Source organism: Dunckerocampus dactyliophorus, chromosome 5 (genome assembly GCF_027744805.1).
Source record: "Dunckerocampus dactyliophorus isolate RoL2022-P2 chromosome 5, RoL_Ddac_1.1, whole genome shotgun sequence".
NCBI classification, from domain to species: domain Eukaryota; kingdom Metazoa; phylum Chordata; class Actinopteri; order Syngnathiformes; family Syngnathidae; genus Dunckerocampus; species Dunckerocampus dactyliophorus.
Window position 1 is genome coordinate 17,967,600 of NC_072823.1, and position 20,436 is coordinate 17,988,035.

Below are 20,436 nucleotides of genomic sequence, written 5' to 3' on the forward strand. Positions count from 1 at the left end.
TCTTTATCAACAGTACAGGCAATGTTTTTTTAAGTCACATTTCAAATTCTTAACTGTCATACAAGTATAAAGAAAAGTTAACTACTTTTAAATAAAGTAAAACTAGCTACAGTTTAGAGACAAATGGAGAGGGTGCAGGAAGGTGTTTGTAGAGTGAGCCTGTCACCGAGTGGTGTTTGATGGATATTACTCAAATTCATAAATCTTGTATGTCATTTGGCAGGTAGCATAAGAACACATCTTGAGTTTTGTGGTTATTTCTTCGGTACATAGTTTGTTGTATGTTGTTTGTATGTTGCTCAGCATAGCATGTCATTTTGGTAAAAATAATTAGTGTGTCCAGATGCCCATATCCGGTTCTGTGGTTATCGTCACCGTTTTCCTCTTTGTCATCATTGGTGCTCTTCTGCAGTGGTTCACAAGAGATACTCACTGAGCTAACGATCGCATGTCGTCAAGTGGTTAAATTTTTACAGGAAATTATGGTTGGACTCCAAACTATATACATCATTTGGGGTGTTCATCTGATCGACTGGTCGTCATTATCTTTCTAAATGCAAATGTGTCTCTTTAGGTGTCTGTTGAGCCTTACTTGGAAATGTGTGTCGAGGCAGCGTGCTCCTGTCCATCAGTTGGCGACTGTGCTTGCTTTTGTGATGTCATCGCAGCCTATGCTCAGGCTTGTTCAGAGAGGGGTGTTTCTGTCAGTTGGAGGTCCAATGAGCTTTGCCGTAAGTGTGAATCTTCTACAGTAATTTCATCTTCTTTTGAGGGATTCAACTTAACCAACCGAACTAAAACATTTTTTATCTAAACAATGGCTAAATTTTGTTAGATTTTGTCCACAGTCGACTAATAGTCAAATGGCTTGTATTTTAAGAGCAGAGCTAATGGCTCCGACAAATAAAAAGATCTCATTTGCAATTTTTTCTACCTCAAAGAAAAAGGCTAAACACTCATACAAACAACAATACCTTGATTTATGTAGTGACACAAATAGCAAGACAAACAAAACTGAAACACGGTCTCTGTCGGCACACATCAGAAAAGTGTACATAAAATAGGAACGACATGGCTTGAAAAACATCAACTTGCCAAAGCTCAGCTAGCAGCCTAATTTTTTTGCATTGCATTAAAATTCACTGTCGGGATATAAAATGAAGTTGGCGTAACAGCCTTATCTGTTTTAAATGATATGCTGTTGGTTATTGTCGCATGATAGCTGCTGACACTAGTTGCAATTTACTTTCTTAGTCATCTTTACCCTTTTCAAAATGCTTCCACACATTGGATTATTTTTTTAGTAGCCATTATGAGCCAATGAGTCTTGGATTGTGCCACTGAAGCGAGTGATTTTACTAATCCAAGGTAATGGTAAGTATAGGTCTTCTGTTAAACACAAACGTCATTTTCAATTCTTTTTCAATTGAGGCCGTTTCTGTATCAAAATAGGCTAGACAGTCGAATCAGTCTCTTCCGAATCGAATCGTTGAATAGTCAACTATTGTAGGACACCCCTAATACCAATATTGTCCAGCACTTTATTTCCTATAGACAGCAGCTCTCCCGTAGGACTAAAGTCAGGTCACATTTCATGCAATGAATGAACACATTATGCTTCTTTTACTGTGATGCCACTGGAAGCATTTTACAAATAAACACTGTTTGTGCAAATAAAAAAAACAATGCAATATGTAATGTAAATTAGTAAGTTAGTGCCATATTTATTTATTTATTTTAAACATTTTGTCTCAACCAAATAGTTATAAAAATTTATGACAAATAGTCAACTAAATTAACATGTTGTCCCACTATCAGCAAATAGGACAGGTTAGACTTAAATCCACAAATAAGAATCAGTTACAATCAAGAACAGTTAAATGATGTTAGCAACGATACAATTTGGAAAGCTGCACATTTCTATGTAGCACAAACATCCGTATAAGAAGAAAGTAAAATGCAAAGATGCAAAGTGAAATGAAAGTATGAAACGCTGCACTAATACAGTCATTGAAATTATAAACTGGGCTCATTCAGCATGTCACACATGAACGCAGCATGGAGATAGCATATTAGCTTATAAGTATTAAAGGAAGACACCTCATAATCATTGCAAATTACATATTTACAATCCAAAGGCAAAACTTCAATGTAATATCAGACTGCGGACAGACTGAGCTAACAAGCTTGTTGCTGTGTGGAGCAGGTCATCTCGCGCTCCGATGTCATTATCGATAGAAAAACCGATACCGATATGAACCAATATCAAATTTTTATGCCGGTTATTACTATTATCGGACATCCTTACTACATTTGATTATTTTTAACACACACAATTTCCAATAATAACTTAGATTAATATTTCAGTATTTGAGTCCATGCAGTAGCCAGAATTCAGAATTGCACAATTACCTTTTGTCTTCATAGCGATGAGCTGCGAGGGGCTGAACCCGAAGAGCCCAACGTCAGGGGAGGAATTATGCCAGTGGAGGTACAACACTTGTGGCCCTGCCTGTCCCATCACCTGCCAGCACCCCGAACCCCTCCAGTGTTTTCTCACATGCGTGGAAGGATGTCATGCCTACTGCCCCCCAGGTACCTTAAGTAGTCACATCCATGTAATATCAAAATGCAATGCAGTATTGTATGTGTTTAATTGTTATCAATGTTGCTGTCAGGCCAGCTGTTGGATGAGGTTGCCATGAGGTGTGTTGATCCCTCTGAGTGTCAAGTGTGCATCCATGAGGGTCATAAAATCTCTCACGGCAACAAAGTAATCATCAGTCGTCATGACCCCGCCAGATGCAAAATATGGTAATAGCGTTTACTTTCATGCTACTGCATGCTTTGTAATTTGCATTTATAAAAATGCTTTCTTTGTGATTTGTCCTCAAGTCACTGTGACAACAACACCCTAGCCTGCAAGGCTTGCAACGCTGCAACCATTGCTCCACTGACCGTTCCTTCACCCACCATCACATCTTTACCCATGACCACCATGATTCCTGAGGAGACGTGCGATCGAGCCATGGATCTGGCTTTCCTATTGGATGCCTCTGCAGCGCTGAGTGAAAGTGAATTTGAGGCCACTAAAAACTTCATACTAGGAGTGATTGAACGCTTCCGCATGGGCTCCGCTCACACTAGAGCCACAGTGCTACTTTACCAATCTGGTGTCAAAACCTCTGACCTGCAGGTAAGAAATCCCATGATATCTTTTGTTGTTTTTTTTTGTCTGAATACATTGTTTTCCCACTATTTTCCCATTTAGTTTTATTAGTTTTATTAAGACTTCACTAAAAAGCTAAAACTCGATCTGATTTAGGTGTAATCTTTGTGTGTATGCAGGGTCCGAGGGTGTCATGTCAGACTAAGTTTCATCAGTTTAGACTTCACATGAAAAAATAATACATTCCTCATGCTCAGGCTTTAATATCTCTGTGGAACCTTATCAGATCAGGTTGCAATTTGCAGTGCTTATGTAGAATCCTATTACATTTGTTTTCAACCCCTTCTCACCTCATTCCTGTCTCAAGATGACAGAGATATAGCTGATATATCACACTGGATTTTCCACATTAATCTGAAATTCCTGCCAGCTAGTTGTGCTTAGATTGCATATTATTACATCAGTCTTTCCCAAAGTTTTTCATTTCAAGACCCAAATTTGGTTCCTTTCCATCACACAAACTGACTAAAATACATCATGTATTGCCATATAATTGACTTACAGTGTCCATACAGTATAGTATAGCTAATTATGAAGAACACAGATTACAGTAATTTACTAAAACAAATATTAATCAAAATTCCTTTTTGGAAAGAAACTGTGAGCCTGCTTGATGAGCAATGTTGAGATTCTAGGTCAAATCATATCAAAAGTTACTGATTATTTACTTTCTCTCAGAGTTCTACATCCTTTTGTTTTTGTGTGTAGGTTCAAAAATGGCTGTTTAAGAAGATTGTGCATGAGTTGCACTATATAGGAGGATATGCAGCTTTCTTGGATGAGGCCCTTAAATATCTGGCTTACAACATCTATGATAAGAACAAACGGGAGCACACTGGTCGTGTTGCCGTCATCTTGACGGCAAGCACCAGCCCTCGCTCATTGCGTGCGTACATTAGGATGCTGCGAAAGGAAAAAATCACCACACTAACTGTGGCCCTCGGTCCAGGGGTAAACATGACACAGATTAATGACATTACAAAGGTCAACCCCGATAACAGGGCCTATGTTCTGAGCAGCACAGCTGAGCTGCCCGATCGTCTTTTAGAAGTCACGGACTACCTCTGCACTTTGGGGTTGGATCCTAAGACTACACCAGAAATATCTAGCACAACCACGACGACCTACCCTCCTCATCGAGAAGCCATCCCCACAAAACACCTCTCCACCACTACCACCACACCCTCTATGCCTCCAAGCAAGGAAGTGACGTTCATAATTGAGGGCTCTGATTCAGTCGGGGAGGCCAACTTCAAAAAGTCTCTCTTGTTCCTGGAGGATGTTATCACTCAGATGGCAGAGAGGGAGGAGTTCATCCGCATCACCGTGATCCAGTACTCAATAACCGTGACTGTGGAGATCCGTCGCTGGGATCTAAGGTATCAGAGGATGCTGCTCCTACAAAGACTCAGGCAGATTCGGTGGCGTGGTGGAAACAAGACGAACACCGGCACCGCTTTGGCAACATCCTTTCAAGAAACTGCTTCAGTCCCACCTTCATCACATGGCCCTACACCTCCCCAGTTGGTCTTCCTCGTGACGGAGAACCCACCCACGGACACCGTTACTCGCCCACCATCTACAAGCACCCAAAGGCACGTGTATCCAATCGGTGTTGGACCTAAAGTGCGAGAGTTTGACTTATTCCAGATCAGCTCGCCGCAGAGGCCAATAATGGTGGAAGACTACAACCATCTCACAAGAATTATCCACCGTGTTGTCAACATCACACACAACACAGTCACACCACACTTCCCGACACTGCCACCCGTGGCTCAACCCACACTCCCCAGCGTGTCTCCAACTAAGGAAGTGATATTCATAATTGAGGGCTCTGATTCAGTCGGGGAGGCCAACTTCAAAAAGTCTCTCTTGTTCCTGGAGGATGTTATCACTCAGATGGCAGAGAGGGAGGAGTTCATCCGCATCACCGTGATCCAGTACTCAATAACCGTGACTGTGGAGATCCGTCGCTGGGATCTAAGGTATCAGAGGATGCTGCTCCTACAAAGACTCAGGCAGATTCGGTGGCGTGGTGGAAACAAGACGAACACCGGCACCGCTTTGGCAACATCCTTTCAAGAAACTGCTTCAGTCCCACCTTCATCACATGGCCCTACACCTCCCCAGTTGGTCTTCCTCGTGACGGAGAACCCACCCACGGACACCGTTACTCGCCCACCATCTACAAGCACCCAAAGGCACGTGTATCCAATCGGTGTTGGACCTAAAGTGCGAGAGTTTGACTTATTCCAGATCAGCTCGCCGCAGAGGCCAATAATGGTGGAAGACTACAACCATCTCACAAGAATTATCCACCGTGTTGTCAACATCACACACAACACAGTCACACCACACTTCCCGACACTGCCACCCGTGGCTCAACCCACACTCCCCAGCGTGTCTCCAACTAAGGAAGTGATATTCATAATTGAGGGCTCTGATTCAGTCGGGGAGGCCAACTTCAAAAAGTCTCTCTTGTTCCTGGAGGATGTTATCACTCAGATGGCAGAGAGGGAGGAGTTCATCCGCATCACCGTGATCCAGTACTCAATAACCGTGACTGTGGAGATCCGTCGCTGGGATCTAAGGTATCAGAGGATGCTGCTCCTACAAAGACTCAGGCAGATTCGGTGGCGTGGTGGAAACAAGACGAACACCGGCACCGCTTTGGCAACATCCTTTCAAGAAACTGCTTCAGTCCCACCTTCATCACATGGCCCTACACCTCCCCAGTTGGTCTTCCTCGTGACGGAGAACCCACCCACGGACACCGTTACTCGCCCACCATCTACAAGCACCCAAAGGCACGTGTATCCAATCGGTGTTGGACCTAAAGTGCGAGAGTTTGACTTATTCCAGATCAGCTCGCCGCAGAGGCCAATAATGGTGGAAGACTACAACCATCTCACAAGAATTATCCACCGTGTTGTCAACATCACACACAACACAGTCACACCACACTTCCCGACACTGCCACCCGTGGCTCAACCCACACTCCCCAGCGTGTCTCCAACTAAGGAAGTGATATTCATAATTGAGGGCTCTGATTCAGTCGGGGAGGCCAACTTCAAAAAGTCTCTCTTGTTCCTGGAGGATGTTATCACTCAGATGGCAGAGAGGGAGGAGTTCATCCGCATCACCGTGATCCAGTACTCAATAACCGTGACTGTGGAGATCCGTCGCTGGGATCTAAGGTATCAGAGGATGCTGCTCCTACAAAGACTTAGGCAGATTCGGTGGCGTGGTGGAAACAAGACGAACACCGGCACCGCTTTGGCAACAACCTTTCAAGAAACTGCTTCAGTCCCACCTTCATCACATGGCCCTACACCTCCCCAGTTGGTCTTCCTTGTGACGGAGAACCCACCCACGGACACCGTTACTCGCCCACCATCTACAAGCACCCAAAGGCACGTGTATCCAATCGGAGTTGGACCGAAAGTGCGAGAGTTTGACTTATTCCAGATCAGCTCGCCGCAGAGGCCAATAATGGTGGAAGACTACAACCATCTCACAAGAATTGTCCACCGTGTTGTCAACATCACACACAACACAGTCACACCACACTTCCCGACACTGCCACCCTTGGCTCAACCCACACTCTCCAGCCTCCCACCGACAGGTATACAAACACTGCAATCATTTCACACTGACTCCTTCACCTGTGGTAACATGATGTGAAAACATTTTTGCACAGTTCCGTGTAAGACGCCAGTGGATGTGTTGTTCCTACTGAAGGCCGGGGAGCAGTTTGACGACATGAAGTCTTTTGTGAAAGCTTTCATCAAGACAGCTGACACAGGTAGGTGGAATTCCTAGCTAGATGACTAGTACTTTATTGATTTAATCTAACAACAGACTGATAAGCCCTTTGTGTTTATTTCCATGAAACAATATGTACAGTAGTAATAAAAATGGCGTTATTTGGCAAGCACAATTCTTGCAATCTTGTGGACCCTCATGCGGTTTTATACAATGTGTCCAAGAGCACATCCCTTCACTTTACCAATGTCCTGTTACTGCATGCAGGTCTGAAAGGCACTCAGGTGAGTGTGATCCAATACGGTGACACCACCACAATGGAGTTCACCTGGAAAGAGGACCAGAGCAAGTCACACCTCCTTAGCTTGGTGGACGACATTCCAAAAAGAAGAACTGCTACTCCTGCACTCGGTAGAGGAAACAAAAGTGATTCACTCTGACTTGTTATGCTCACCGCTGTGTCTCCATGTAGGCTCAGTGCTACAATACGCAGTGCAGGCTGCCATCAGGGGTGGTAGAGTGGGCGTGGCTAAAGCTGTGGTGATGATAGTGACTGACAAGTCGACTGACCAGGTCCGTGAAGCTGCAAATGAGGCACTGGCTGCAGGTAATTAACGCAATATGTTTTAAAGGTCCCATATCATGCTACTTTTCAACACTTTTAAATAAGTCTCAGAGATCTCACGGTAGTGTATTGGAAGTGTGTTGCCCAAAATCTAGCCCTGATGCTGGAATTTAGACAATTTAAAAGTGATTTTAGTAAGCCCTACTGGGATCAAGCATTTTGTTGTCTGTAGCTTTAATGATATGAGCTGTGTGTGCTCACACCTGTCTCAGATAAAGTGTGTGGCACCAAGAAGGGTTATTGTGTATTTTAACCACATTTTACATACTGTATACACCTGTTAGCCTATTCACTGAAGAAAAACGCAATGGTAAAACATACAGCCGATAGTTGACTAATGCATATTTTAAGATGCGTAGCGCAGCTTGTTTTTTTTATTTATTATTTTGCAAAGCTGTCCTCTGTCAAGTGGTGGATGTATACACAGCACTGGTTCATCTAGCTAGGGGTGCATCAGAGGCACTATCGCATCTATGACGAACAAGAGTTTTTGTTTATGACAAAAACATGAAAAATCATGAAAACCCACAACTTCTTTGTCTCTTCTCTCAAAATTGGGACAAGCATGTGAGGGAGATGATTTTTTTTAATCACGTTTGGTGGTCATAAACAGGCTCTCGGGACATTGTGTCAAATATTGATTTTATTTTATTTTTAAACCTGTTACATGTTTCATATTTTAGCTATTTTAGTTTAAATTTTTATTTTCTTGATCTGTACAGCACTTTGGTGCAGCATGAACTGTTTGTTTTAAATGTGCTTTATAAATAAACTTTGACCTTGATATATTACTAGAGGTGTCACGTGACACGAGACGGGGCATTATATTGGGCCCATGTGAACGAGATGAGATTTTAACGTTACTTTTAAGAAAATTACAGTAAAAATTAACAAAACCATGTTGGTGCATTTTGAAATGTTTGCTGTCCCACAAATTGATGCTAAACGATATTATTGTCAACATTTTTGCGACCAAATAAACCACTAATGTATGATGGTATATAATAATAATAAAATATAATTGTATATCATAATAATGCAATATTTCCTTAAATATGTCATCCTTCAATTTGTGGAATTGTCATTTGTGACATGTATTTTCTCATAGGCAGTTCAGGATGTCAATTATTGAGTTCATTTTTGTTTATCATGTGATTAATTCATTTATTTTTTATTGTGAGACAGTTTTGTTCTGAACGAGAAATCTTGTCACATTTTCGAGTCACAAAAACATTTTCATGACACGAGATCTCATGACACCCCTACATACGGTTATAACATCATTCAATATTTCATTCAGTACATTTTGCATAACAGGGTGATAGGGGAACTTTAATTCCTTACTCCCACCCCTATTATTGTCATATCTTGGCTTATCTCTGTCTCTCAGGTGTGTCAGTGTTTCCCATCGGCGTAGGTCAAGACTATGACCAGAATGAGCTTGTCATTATGGGTCACAAACAAGATAACAGTCTGCACCTGAAAAGTATGGATCAGTTACGCATGTTGCTGACTTTGGACCAAGGTTACACAGAGAGAATCTGCAGAGGTGCATACCCCTACATACACATGGATACAGTTGAAAATACTTCACCTCGTACCAGCATTTTAGTCATTTTTATAATATCACTGATGGTGACAGTAGTTGATGGCTGTTTGCTTTGGCTCTCAGCTGGTCCACCAGGAGTGTGTGTTGATGACAGTGGAATGGAGAGAAAAGTGAGTCTTTCAGTATAAATGTGGTGTAGGCTGCATAAAGACCTTTTATGACATTTCTGCATCTTTTTATTGGTGTGCTGCAGCCAGGGGAATCATGGATGCTGGAGGATGGCTGTCATTCAGTTCTGTGCCATCCCAGCGGGGCTGTTACCATGCAGAGCCACAAAGTCAGCTGTGATAAACTTGAGCCGCCAGCCTGCAGGAGCAACATGCCACCTGTTAAAGTCCAGGAGGCCTGCAGCTGCCATTGGGAATGCCCTTGTACGCATACCGAAATTATGATTTGGTTTGCACCTCTGTGAATATAGCTACATCTTCCTCACAGTCTTGCTGCTGCCTGTTTGTGTTATTTGACAGGCATTTGCATGGGCAGCTCCACCAATCACGTGGTGCGATTTGACAGCTTGCCACTCAGGCTAGATGCAGAGGGGTTGTGCTCCTACACCCTCCTCACTGTCAGCAGAGGTGTCACTGAAGGTTCAGAGGTCATACTCCACAATGGACCTTGTCAGGGCTCTGCACATTACAACCAAGTCTGTATGAAAGCCATCGAGGTGATGCATGGCCAACATAGACTCCTGTTGAAAGATGATATGATGGTAAGGTGTTTTTGTGTTGTGTTTATGTGTCATGGACTGTGAGATTGTTAACTATTTTCTCACTTTATGCAGGCACTGATTGGCCAGGATGAACTTTCACTGCCATGGAGGTATGCAGGCCTGGAGCTTGTGCGATACGGAGGAATGATGATGCAACTCAAATCCGATCATGGCTACATTCTGACATTCACACCTCAGAGCAATGAGTTCACCATCACATTACTCACCTCCAGCATCAGGGGCCGCACCGCTGGACTCTGTGGTAACATATTTGATTACCTTTTAGCCTATTTCACTCTTGTATATTAATTACTACATTTCCTTACATAGTGACCTAAACTCTAATGGACGCCATGTCTCCTTTCATTTCCAAGTGCATAGTCTACTTGAATTAACGCCATACCTAACAAGCGGTGCCATTACAGGGCAGTAATTACCACATCTTTACCACAACATGCACAACCTGAAAAGCAGACATGGCATCTGTAAAGCTGATGTTTACAGTGGAGTTTGAAGTGCAAAATCTGCTGAAATATATCACCACTGATATAACAGCGAATGTGGAATTCAGGATAAAGTTAGTGGGGAGTTGGACACAAATGTCCAGAAAAATTATGACAAACAACCGACTACTTTAGCTTCAGGATACATATGATTTTGACATAGTATAATTATTTGTGCGAATGTAAAAAATGCATTACTCGGTACACCCAGCAGTTAAACGCCTGTGTCCACTCCGTGAGCATATACATATATAATCTTGTGAAATGTACCGTGTTTGCGCTTGGTACAGTACATTATGATATTGATGTAATTCAGCATTTTCCCTTCATCTTTCATTATAGGTGCTTGTGGGGACGAGTCCATCAGCGTTCTTTCTTTGCGTAACGGCAGCTCGACTGCGGATCAGCAGACTTTCGTCTCTGACTGGACCATGGCAGGAGACGGGGCTGTGTGCTTGCCGAAACGTAAGGCGGTGTGTGCAACTGGAGCAGCAATGGGATGCCAGGCCCTGCGCTCTGAGGTGTTTCAGCCGTGTCACGCACACATACCTGTTCTGGTGTTTCTCGCCAAATGTGAGGAGCAGGCGTGCGAAGAGTCGGACGTGTGCGAGCTCATTTCTGCCTATGCGCTCATGTGTAGACAGATGGGTGTGTGCTTAGACTGGAGAAGCCCCCACCTCTGCCGTAAGTCAGTTTAAAATCACTTTTTTATGCTTTTATCCCAATCTGGGCTTTAACCTGTACTCGATCTTGTGCAGCATTACACTGCCCTGCCTCCATGGAGTATGACGCATGTCGCACAGGGTGTATCGAGGACTGTGAAAGCATGCAGACATTACGGGGTGACTGGTCGGTTGCCAGGGGTAACCAGTCATCTTGTACAGACACACCTTCTGAGGGTTGTTTCTGTACTAGAGGGACAGTTTTGCATCAGGGAGCATGTGTGTCTCCAGAGGCATGCAAGCAGTGTGTCGACCATCACGGACGCGCGTATCAGGTCAGAATCTAACTAAATGAGTATTACTCCACCAGGAGACCAAAAGCTGCAATAGCTCTATAACTGAATTGAGGTATTCATTAACAATGTGTTTTGTGTTTTGATAGCATTTTTCAGTATGGAGCATTGTGTTACATCATACTAGGAGGTATTTAGTGCTTATTAAGGTAACGAAATTATCATAGTTTACAAACTACAACCACAATAATAACCATATTGTTAAACTAATACCTCTCTAGCCCTGCGATTGGCTGGCGACCAGTTCAGGGTGTACCCCGCCTCTCGCCCAAAGTCAGCTGGGATAGGCTCCAGCATACCTCCGTGACCCTAATGGGGACAAGCGGCATAGAAAAGGGACGGATGGATGGATGGATGAATACCTCTCTAGTGGTGTCCATAAAAACTGAGCATTACCGTCTTTGTGAAGGCAGAATTTGTGATACATTGCTGTGTAATGCCCCCTAGTGGTTGTAAGTGCAAATTGTGTATTTGTGTGTGCACAGTACCTGCAGAGTTGGGTACCGGATGACAACCCATGTTTGATTTGCATGTGTTTGGACCGACAACACGTCAACTGCACTGCTCGACCCTGCAATGATGTGAAAGGCAAATTTAGGTTTTTTTGGTTTAATTAGGCGTTCTTACCTTCATGACAGCCATGCCCTTTACAGTAACTGAATATTTGTGTTTTTGTATAGCACCAATCTGTGGACCCTGTGAGGTTCTAAAGGAAAAAAGAGACTCCAAGTGCTGCCCAGAGTATGAATGTGGTAAGTACAAAAATAATGTTACATTAATACCTTTTCAGTGTGTATGTAGCCCACGTGCTGCCTCTGCGACTTTTCAGTGTGTGATCTGTTGAGCTGTGAGGTGCCTGAAGCTCCCCGCTGTGAGGATGGTGAGGTGGTGGTTTTGAAAAACCCAGGAGAATGTCAACCCATACATGAGTGCGGTAGGATGCGTTCTCATCAACCCAATATCTCTCACTCACACACACATCCAGGTTTTTTTTACTTTGTCTCTTTTCAACCCCAGTTTGCAAAAAGGAAGACTGCGCTCCTCTTTTCCCCCCTGAATGCGGGGCACATCGACAGCCAACAGTGAAAAAGACAAAGTGCTGTGATGTGTTTGAGTGTTCATGTAACTGCCACAACTCTACCCGCACTTGCTCTCCTGGCTTCATCACAGCCTCCACGACGAACGACTGTGGCTGCACCGAGACAAGCTGCCTACCAGACAAAGTCAGTGTGTTCAACAATCATAACAAGGTCACAGGGGATGCTGGATTATAGTTTAATAACTGTTTTCCCAAAAGGTGTGTGTGGTTGGCGGTGTGGTCCATCCAGTGGGGAGCAAGTGGGATGAGGGATGCGAGAAGTGCAGTTGCAGTCATCTGCAGGACACGGACACATCGCTGCACACTGCTCACTGCTCTCCACCAGTGTGCGAACACAACTGCCCTATGGTGAGACAAAACGTATGCAACAATGAAAGGCATTAACTACATTATATTATATTTGTACATCACAGGGCTCCACATACACTCCGGCCAGTGGAAAATGCTGCGGGGAGTGTAGACCCACTAACTGTGTAGAGTCAGAGGGAGTGATGCGAGGGGACACACTGATTGGAGGAAAGCTCAGAAATGTATGCAAATACTTGATTCATATGTGCCTGCTTTAAACCTACTGTAATTAATTTCATCCCATTGATCCAATCTGTTTGTATAGGTGGGGGAGCAATGGCAGTCTCCATATGATAAATGTGTGTTGCAACAGTGTGTCAGGGTGAAAGATGAGTTGTTCATCTCTTCAACAAACATCAGCTGCTCTGTTATGAACACTCCCTCCTGCCCGCTGGGCTCAGAGTTGCGTTGCGACACGCACGATTGCTGCCCACGCTGCCACTGTGGTAAACATATACAGTACATACATGTTCATTACAGTATACTGTACAGTGTACACATGACTGTATCGGTAAACATGCATTTTCAGCGTCCTTCCAGCAGAGGTCGCACTAATGTCACCCTTGCCGCCTTGTAGACTATTAATGTTCATGTTATTGTTTTTTTTCTCCACTGCAGCGCCTCTAGATGCCTGCGTCCTCAACAACACTCTTATTGGTGTAAGCAATAAATATTGTGCAGAAGTCCTGTTAGATTTTTTTTTTCATTTGAAAATGTTTGTCTGTGCAGGCAGGGGAGAAGCTGATGGTGGATACCTGCACGCACTGTGAATGCATGGTGGAGGATGGTGCCATCAAGAAGTACAGGCTATCCTGCAGGAGAACCCCCTGTACTGCTTGTCCCTTGGTAAGTCAGTCTTTATAATGTCTTATAATTAGGGATGCTCTGATCAGGGTTTTATGCTGCCAATTCCGATACCGATCATCCAGAACCTGAAATCATCCAATACCGAACACATGGATTAATTATACATTTTTCAATTTATTTATGATGAGTGCTATTGGCCAGGGGTGCCGTATAAAGGGGAAAAGTCAGGACATTTCTAAAGTCCCTTGACTGCCAGGAGGCTCAAAAAATAAGTAATTATTAATGAAATGAGTAATTAATTCATAAAGTTTCATTAAAAATTTTCATGAGAAACAGAATTCCTGGCTACACTCCTGCTATCGGCTATATGATATGAAAAAAGGAACCATAAAATCACTGTAAAGTGTTTGTTCTTCAAATGCCGTGTTAAATAAGATCGGCTGATACCAATCGGTGGTCGATCGATCGGAGCATCCGTGTTTATAATGCATCAATTTGTGTATATGATTGAATTTGCTGTACATACTTTGTTTTCATACAGTGAGTTGTGCGTCAACTAACATGCAATTCTCACTTCAGGGCTACATTGAGCAGAAAGAAGAAGGTGCTTGCTGTGGTCGCTGTGTTGCCACTACCTGCTTTGTAGGCATGCCAGATGGACAGCAGATGAGTTTGCAGGTAATTGCCTTGCAGAAAAGAGTCCTTTCTCATGAGCCCCATGCCCTCATATGCTATACTGTGTTATGCTTTGCCATAGTATACTTTTATATACACTGTATATTAGCCTATTCCACGATCATACTGCACAACATTATTCTATACAACGATTCTATAGTATTCTGCTAACTTATCTGTAAGTTAGCGTGAACGTGATAGCTACCACCAGAGTGGCAGTGCAAAATGTGTAAAAGATGCCAGAAAGTCACGTGTGTGAAAGTCAATCACACACGCAGGCATACATAGGCTTCGCATGTGACGACAATTTTTTATTTGCACGATTAAAAACGAACGAAGTGAACGTCAACACAAGACGTGTACTTTTTCCTGGTCACACGTGACCAAGTGCTGTCGTGGCAGACAGATGATTCCGGTGCATGTTTATCAAAAATAAGGCACAGTGAAACATTTTTAGGATATTTTAAATTGTTTTCAAACTAATTGTGGTCAGTATATGCGTAAATAATAAGCTATACTGTATATGTATCTATATACCATATGCAGTATATCCATTTATACAATATATTACTTAACATTGTTTTCAAGTTACTAAAAATCATTTTGTTGTTGTACTATACTGTCTTATACCGTACTATGCTATGCTGCACTACACTTTACCATATCATACTAAACTATACCAAACAATCCAATCATATGCTATACTACACTGTTTTATACTATGTTATCTTACATATAGTGTACGATACCATGCTACCACTATACTACACTGTATTATGATACAGTACACTGTTGTAAACTACAGTATATACTGTATCATAGTACGCGATGCTGTACTTTACCATACTATACTACTATACTATACAATACTATACTAAACTATTCTTTACACACATACTTCATGAACATTTTATTACAGTATGTACTGTATGTAGTGAATGTAATTTAGTGTGCTCGCCTACCCTTAGGTGAATACCACGAGAGACGATGGCTGCAACCAGTACACTTGTGGTGTGAACAATAAAGGAGATCTAGCCCTGCAGATCCGAACGACTACCTGCGCTCCTTTTAACCGCCAAGAATGCCTTGAACATGGGGTGCGAATGCCACACAGTTACAGGCCCCACCACAAACCACACGATATTCACACACAATCGTGATGCTCATCTCAACTGTCTATTTATAGGGCACTATTAGCCAGATTGGAACAACATGCTGTGAGATGTGTAAGTAGTGCAATGACATGTACGTCTTCTCTTTTTTTGGTTTAAAGTGTGACTTTAATATGAGTGTGTGTGCGTGTTGGCGAGAAGGTACTGAGTCAGCGTGTCGCAGGACAGCGGGAACATTGAACTATGTCAAAGTGGAAGATTGCCAATCAGAGCAGCAGATTGAATTGCACTATTGTGAGGTGAGGAACACGCTCACACTTTTAGGAGATGATTCATAGTTTTGATTCATAGAACTCCAGATTAGCAAAGACTAATCAAGTCCTGAGTCTGTCTCTCACCATCTGATCCTTCCTTTTCCCCATCTGTCTGTCAGGGTAAATGTCGCAGTAAGTCCATGTACTCCCTGCAGAGCGCTGCTGTCGAGCAGGAGTGTGTGTGTTGCGTTGCCACGGGGACAGAGCCCTTAAGTGTTCCTATTCTGTGTACCAACGGGACCCGCAGTCACCACACTGTCCTGTCAGTCACTGCCTGCGACTGTCAGTTTAAACACTGCACCTAGAAGGGAAAGTGAACTTTTAAACATATATTTTTTGTTGAATTCCATGTTTGTATCCAAGGCAAATGTACCCATGTTACAATACTATATAACAAGCCAGTTTTCCAGTCAGTGAGACTTTTGAGTTTGCATTACTCGACTCCGATGTAACTGTCTTGTGTCATGGGTATAAAAGCAACACTTGTGATCTATCCATTCCTGAACAAGGCACCCAACGACAAATCACGTACCTACTCCTCCAGTTTGACACTATTGGTGGGTGTTCATGGCAAGCAGTTTGATGCAGAGGTCACATGTTGTGTCATTTATGCAAAAGTAAGTATATGAATGCAAACTAACGGTTGGGCCGCACAGTGGATTAGTGGCTAGCAGTGCATGTAGACCTTATAGTCTGAAGATCTGGGTTCAACTCTCCATTGGAACATTTCTATGTGGAGATTACATGTTCTGCCTTCCCTTGTGTGGGTTTCTTCCAAGTACTCCAGCTTCCTCCCACAGTCCAAAAACATATGTTTTTGGGAGGATGTTAGGCTAACTGGAGACTTTACATTTTCCATCGGTGTAAATTTGAGTCGGATCGGATGTCTATACAGTATTTGCCTTTTGATTGGCTGGCGACCAGTCCAGGGTGTACTCTGCCTTGCTTGAAATCAGCTGGGCTACGCTACATCTAAAGTTTTAATATCTCTTCCAAAACAATGAAATCATACCACATCACCGATTTTGACTCATGCTTTCTAGTGTAATGTTAAGCGTAACAACTTATTAAACCTGTTAATTAAATAAACAAAAAACTAAAGAGGATGAAAAAGCAACAATCGTACTGCAATTTCACAAAAATCCCAAAGGTGGCAGTAATGCTCATCACAAAGTAGTTAACAATGGAGGAAGAAGATGTATCGGCTGCCGCCTGACATCTGCGTTTCCCCAGAACTAAACGTTTACCCATTAACTGAACCCGTTGAAAATTGGTTACATTTAAGTTAATGAAGCGAAAACAAAAGGACATCTAGAAGACATTCTAAACGTTCCTTATATGGTTCTGACATTTGCTAGAGTGTAACTTGCAACGTCGCTGAAACAACAACACACGGTACTTAGTTAATCGGCATATCGCACCTTCCCTGTCTTTGGTCATGGGAATTAGCAGCCTCGCCCGCGCGCCTGCTAAGCCGGTGTGTCGGGAACGCGCGCGGTTTGTCCACCGTCTTTGGTCCACGCCAATGCACTCATCGCAAGTCTCATTAATATCACTATCATCAGCCATCTCCACGGGGTGCCTACTGATCATCCACGACCACTGGTAAGTATCCACTCTACTAATTTGAATTTGTATCGCTTTAAAAGTCACAATTTTGGAAGCTTTGGGTTGCGTCTTGAGCGCACTTTTGCGCATGCGATTGTTTGCTTGTGAACACACCAAACTACTTTTATTTGAACTATTGTTAGTAATTAGGAGCAAGAATGCCCGTTGGGTGCTGTGTCTCGTCTTGTGTGTGCGTGTGTGTATATGTGTGTGTGTGTGCGCGCACGCAGAGGCTTTTTTTTCACTTGACCATCTGGATGCGCACAACTGTTGCACACGCAAGCGGTGACCGTAAACACAATTTTGAGAATTTTTGCACAAGCTGTAGGTAAACTGTTCTGAATGTAATGTGGGTTCCACGTGCTGTAGCTTTACAAGCTCACACCTGGAGAGTGAAGGAACGAATATTGTGCAAAAGTTTGCAGTTATGACCTTAAAATGACAGCAGTCCAAATCAGCTATATGTAATCTGTTGTTTTCCAGGATAGACAGCAATAGATCGACCCCTGTGCCCTCTGCCCCATTAATATGAGGGTGCAATTGACCTTTCTGCCTGTGTGTTGTTGAGCTGTCAGCAGAGCTTACAGGCCAATAAGCCTGACAGACATGTGCCCTCCTACTCGGGCCTACTTCACAATGACTCCAAAGATACACACATGACAATGTCTTTATTACTGTACTGCACAGGCTACATTTATACTTAGAAGCATATCAATTTGGATAACATGCCTTGCACTTACTGGCAGAGTAGAGCGTTTACAATCCAAAACAAGGCAGGTTCAGAATATGAGAAGACGCTGGTCAAACCATTGAAGTGAAATCATCTGCGCTAGGATTGAACAGCCACCATCATAAAACTGGAAAGCCGGCTGGGGTGAGTCGACATGCTACTTGCTCTTTTGTAATGTTCTTAACTGTCATTCAAGCGTAAAAAAAAGTTATCTACTGTTACATGCCCTTTGATGATGCACAACGTAATGTGGTATGGAATGTGCACTGTTAGAAAACTGTAGCATCTACAGTAACAGTAAAAAAGCAAGTAAGTTGCTGTAGTATATTCTTCAGTATGATTAGTGTAAATCACATATAAGGTAATATTAATAAGTACTGTACTATTCATAAGTACTATTACTGTATTGATCATAATAGTAGCAGCACTGTAATTTTTTTCTGTAGTTATTGCTGCTAATATAAGACTCCTGTAGTAAGAATTATTGCATTAATTTCAATACTGTGAATCAAAAACTGTAATAATTGCCTACTGTAAAATTGACACATTGAGGCACAAAAAAGGCCTTGATTCTTGTTAAAGATTACAAACAATACAATGAATGAAACACAATTTTCTTCTGGGAAGAACACGCCATCATTGTACGTTTTCAATAACTTTTCTTTTGACAATCCATGAATAGTAGAAATGTTTTCATTTGTAATTTCAAGCATTGATAATTCTTCACAAAGTCTACTGAACATTTGGGACATAACATTGGGCTTCATTCACGAAACGTTCTTACGCACAAATGTGTTCTTAAAGCCTTCTTACGAAGATTTTTGGCATTCACGAAACGTGTTCTTAACTCACAGTTCTTAGAACTAAGAACAAATTCTACGAACGCTCAGGAGGACTCTTACGCACAAGCAAAGCTTGCACTTTCAATGCGCAATCGCCCTCCTGATGGATTTTGCAACCTGATCCCAAAAAATGTAGTGCAAATAAAATATCCCAACAATTATTTATCATCAAAACAACTAAAATATACTCCATTGATAAATATATATTCAAATCCCAATTCATCAAAAAAAAAGTAGCTGGCTGGACGTGCGCTGCGCAGAGAGACAATGTAAAGGGACCATGTAGATTTATTTGCTGAAAGCGACGAATATTTGATGTCCTGCTTCAGGCTTCAGGCTTCCCTCTCTATTCTTGCAGGTGTGCAGGATCATCAGAATAACATCACAATGAAACGTGGTGTGCCTATTGTGCACGTAGCACCTCCAGATAACGACATGCGCCCCCAGCCACGTCTTGAGCCAGAGCACGGGGCTGCTGTATTAATTAGGCAGCGTCTAATCAAACATAACCACAGAAAAAATAAATTGTCACACACAAACTATGTATTTTGACTTTATTTTTCCATCATGATTGTGTAAATATTTTCTAGAGTTTCCGAAATGGTTTGGTTTCTGATTGATGGCCCGCCTCCCGTTTCCTCCAGATCCCTCCGGTGCAGTCCAATCTTTTTTTTGAGTCTATTTTAAGTCAAAACAGTTCTTTTTAACCTCTGCGGTGGTGCGTTTCTCCGTGGAAACGGCATTTATGTTTCCTGCAATGGTGCTCAATGCCGACTCTTTTTGGATGGCCTGATGACCGGTGGATACACGTGAAAATAAGGTGGTCTTGTGTTCGGTCACTCCTTGTAAAAGCACATCTATTTCTGTACAATTTAAGTTTTTCTTTCGTTTGTTGTCCAGCTGCTCCTCAGTCTTGTCCTTGCGCGTTGCTATCTCCGCCTCCAGCTGCCTGTTGCGCACGGCACATTTTTTTACCTTATATAGGAAATAATAGGCGGTGACCTGTGCAAATTAGGCCTCACATGCACGTGCATCGCAGTTGGCATTCATCAACCTAAGAACACCGGTGCGAACGATTATCCCTACTTAAGAACGTGTCGTGAATGTGCCGCAGTTTCAGTACAGTTCTTAAGAAGACTTTTAAGAAGATGTTCGTGAATGAGGCCCATTGTGCCTACTTCTTGGAACAATACCACTGATGTTACCGTAAGCTAGCTAACTTAGCCAAGCTGCCCGTTATGCGATACCGTGGCCGCCATCTTGTACGGCAACACCACCTGACCAAACTTCATTCCGTTACATACCGTATGGCCTGTTCGCACGCTTTTGGAAAAATTCAGTTCACTTGCTAAGTCGATGTAACTTTGGGCGGTGATGGTTAGCTCCAACCGAATAAGCTAAGAAATTTAGCTAACGTTGCACACCACACCGCACGTTACACAATTC

General features: G+C 42.7%; 2 protein-coding genes across 5 annotated transcripts in view; both read left to right on the plus strand.

Moving 5' to 3' along the window:
• The window catches only part of vwf (von Willebrand factor), a 37,679-nt gene extending 21,302 nt beyond the window's left edge, over window positions 1–16,377 (plus strand). Inside the window, exons 25-53 of one of the 3 annotated variants that reach the window (XM_054775192.1) lie at window positions 575–731; window positions 2,428–2,595; window positions 2,679–2,814; window positions 2,896–3,196; window positions 3,938–6,854; window positions 6,930–7,034; window positions 7,262–7,405; window positions 7,467–7,601; window positions 9,010–9,168; window positions 9,292–9,338; window positions 9,422–9,599; window positions 9,696–9,937; window positions 10,010–10,199; window positions 10,783–11,124; window positions 11,199–11,437; window positions 11,941–12,043; window positions 12,136–12,207; window positions 12,285–12,389; window positions 12,473–12,678; window positions 12,753–12,902; window positions 12,968–13,084; window positions 13,168–13,348; window positions 13,521–13,561; window positions 13,632–13,748; window positions 14,289–14,387; window positions 15,353–15,481; window positions 15,571–15,610; window positions 15,698–15,795; window positions 15,930–16,377. In XM_054775192.1, the coding sequence (XP_054631167.1) occupies window positions 575–731; window positions 2,428–2,595; window positions 2,679–2,814; window positions 2,896–3,196; window positions 3,938–6,854; window positions 6,930–7,034; window positions 7,262–7,405; window positions 7,467–7,601; window positions 9,010–9,168; window positions 9,292–9,338; window positions 9,422–9,599; window positions 9,696–9,937; window positions 10,010–10,199; window positions 10,783–11,124; window positions 11,199–11,437; window positions 11,941–12,043; window positions 12,136–12,207; window positions 12,285–12,389; window positions 12,473–12,678; window positions 12,753–12,902; window positions 12,968–13,084; window positions 13,168–13,348; window positions 13,521–13,561; window positions 13,632–13,748; window positions 14,289–14,387; window positions 15,353–15,481; window positions 15,571–15,610; window positions 15,698–15,795; window positions 15,930–16,115 (7,104 nt within the window). In that variant the 3' untranslated portion in view covers window positions 16,116–16,377. Of the gene's footprint in view, window positions 1–574; window positions 732–2,427; window positions 2,596–2,678; window positions 2,815–2,895; window positions 3,197–3,937; window positions 6,855–6,929; window positions 7,035–7,261; window positions 7,406–7,466; window positions 7,602–9,009; window positions 9,169–9,291; window positions 9,339–9,421; window positions 9,600–9,695; window positions 9,938–10,009; window positions 10,200–10,782; window positions 11,125–11,198; window positions 11,438–11,940; window positions 12,054–12,135; window positions 12,208–12,284; window positions 12,390–12,472; window positions 12,679–12,752; window positions 12,903–12,967; window positions 13,085–13,167; window positions 13,349–13,520; window positions 13,562–13,631; window positions 13,749–14,288; window positions 14,388–15,352; window positions 15,482–15,570; window positions 15,611–15,697; window positions 15,796–15,929 lie in introns of those variants that run through there. The other 2 variants (XM_054775193.1, XR_008570314.1) reach the window with 2 other exon arrangements.
• Window positions 16,378–17,028: 651 nt separating this feature from the next.
• LOC129180892 (anoctamin-2) overlaps window positions 17,029–20,436 on the plus strand; it is a 40,073-nt gene continuing 36,665 nt past the window's right edge. For both annotated transcript variants that reach the window (XM_054775194.1, XM_054775196.1), the window contains exon 1: window positions 17,029–17,415. The gene's annotated coding sequence lies outside the window, so the exon portion shown is untranslated. The remainder of the gene's footprint in view (window positions 17,416–20,436) is intronic.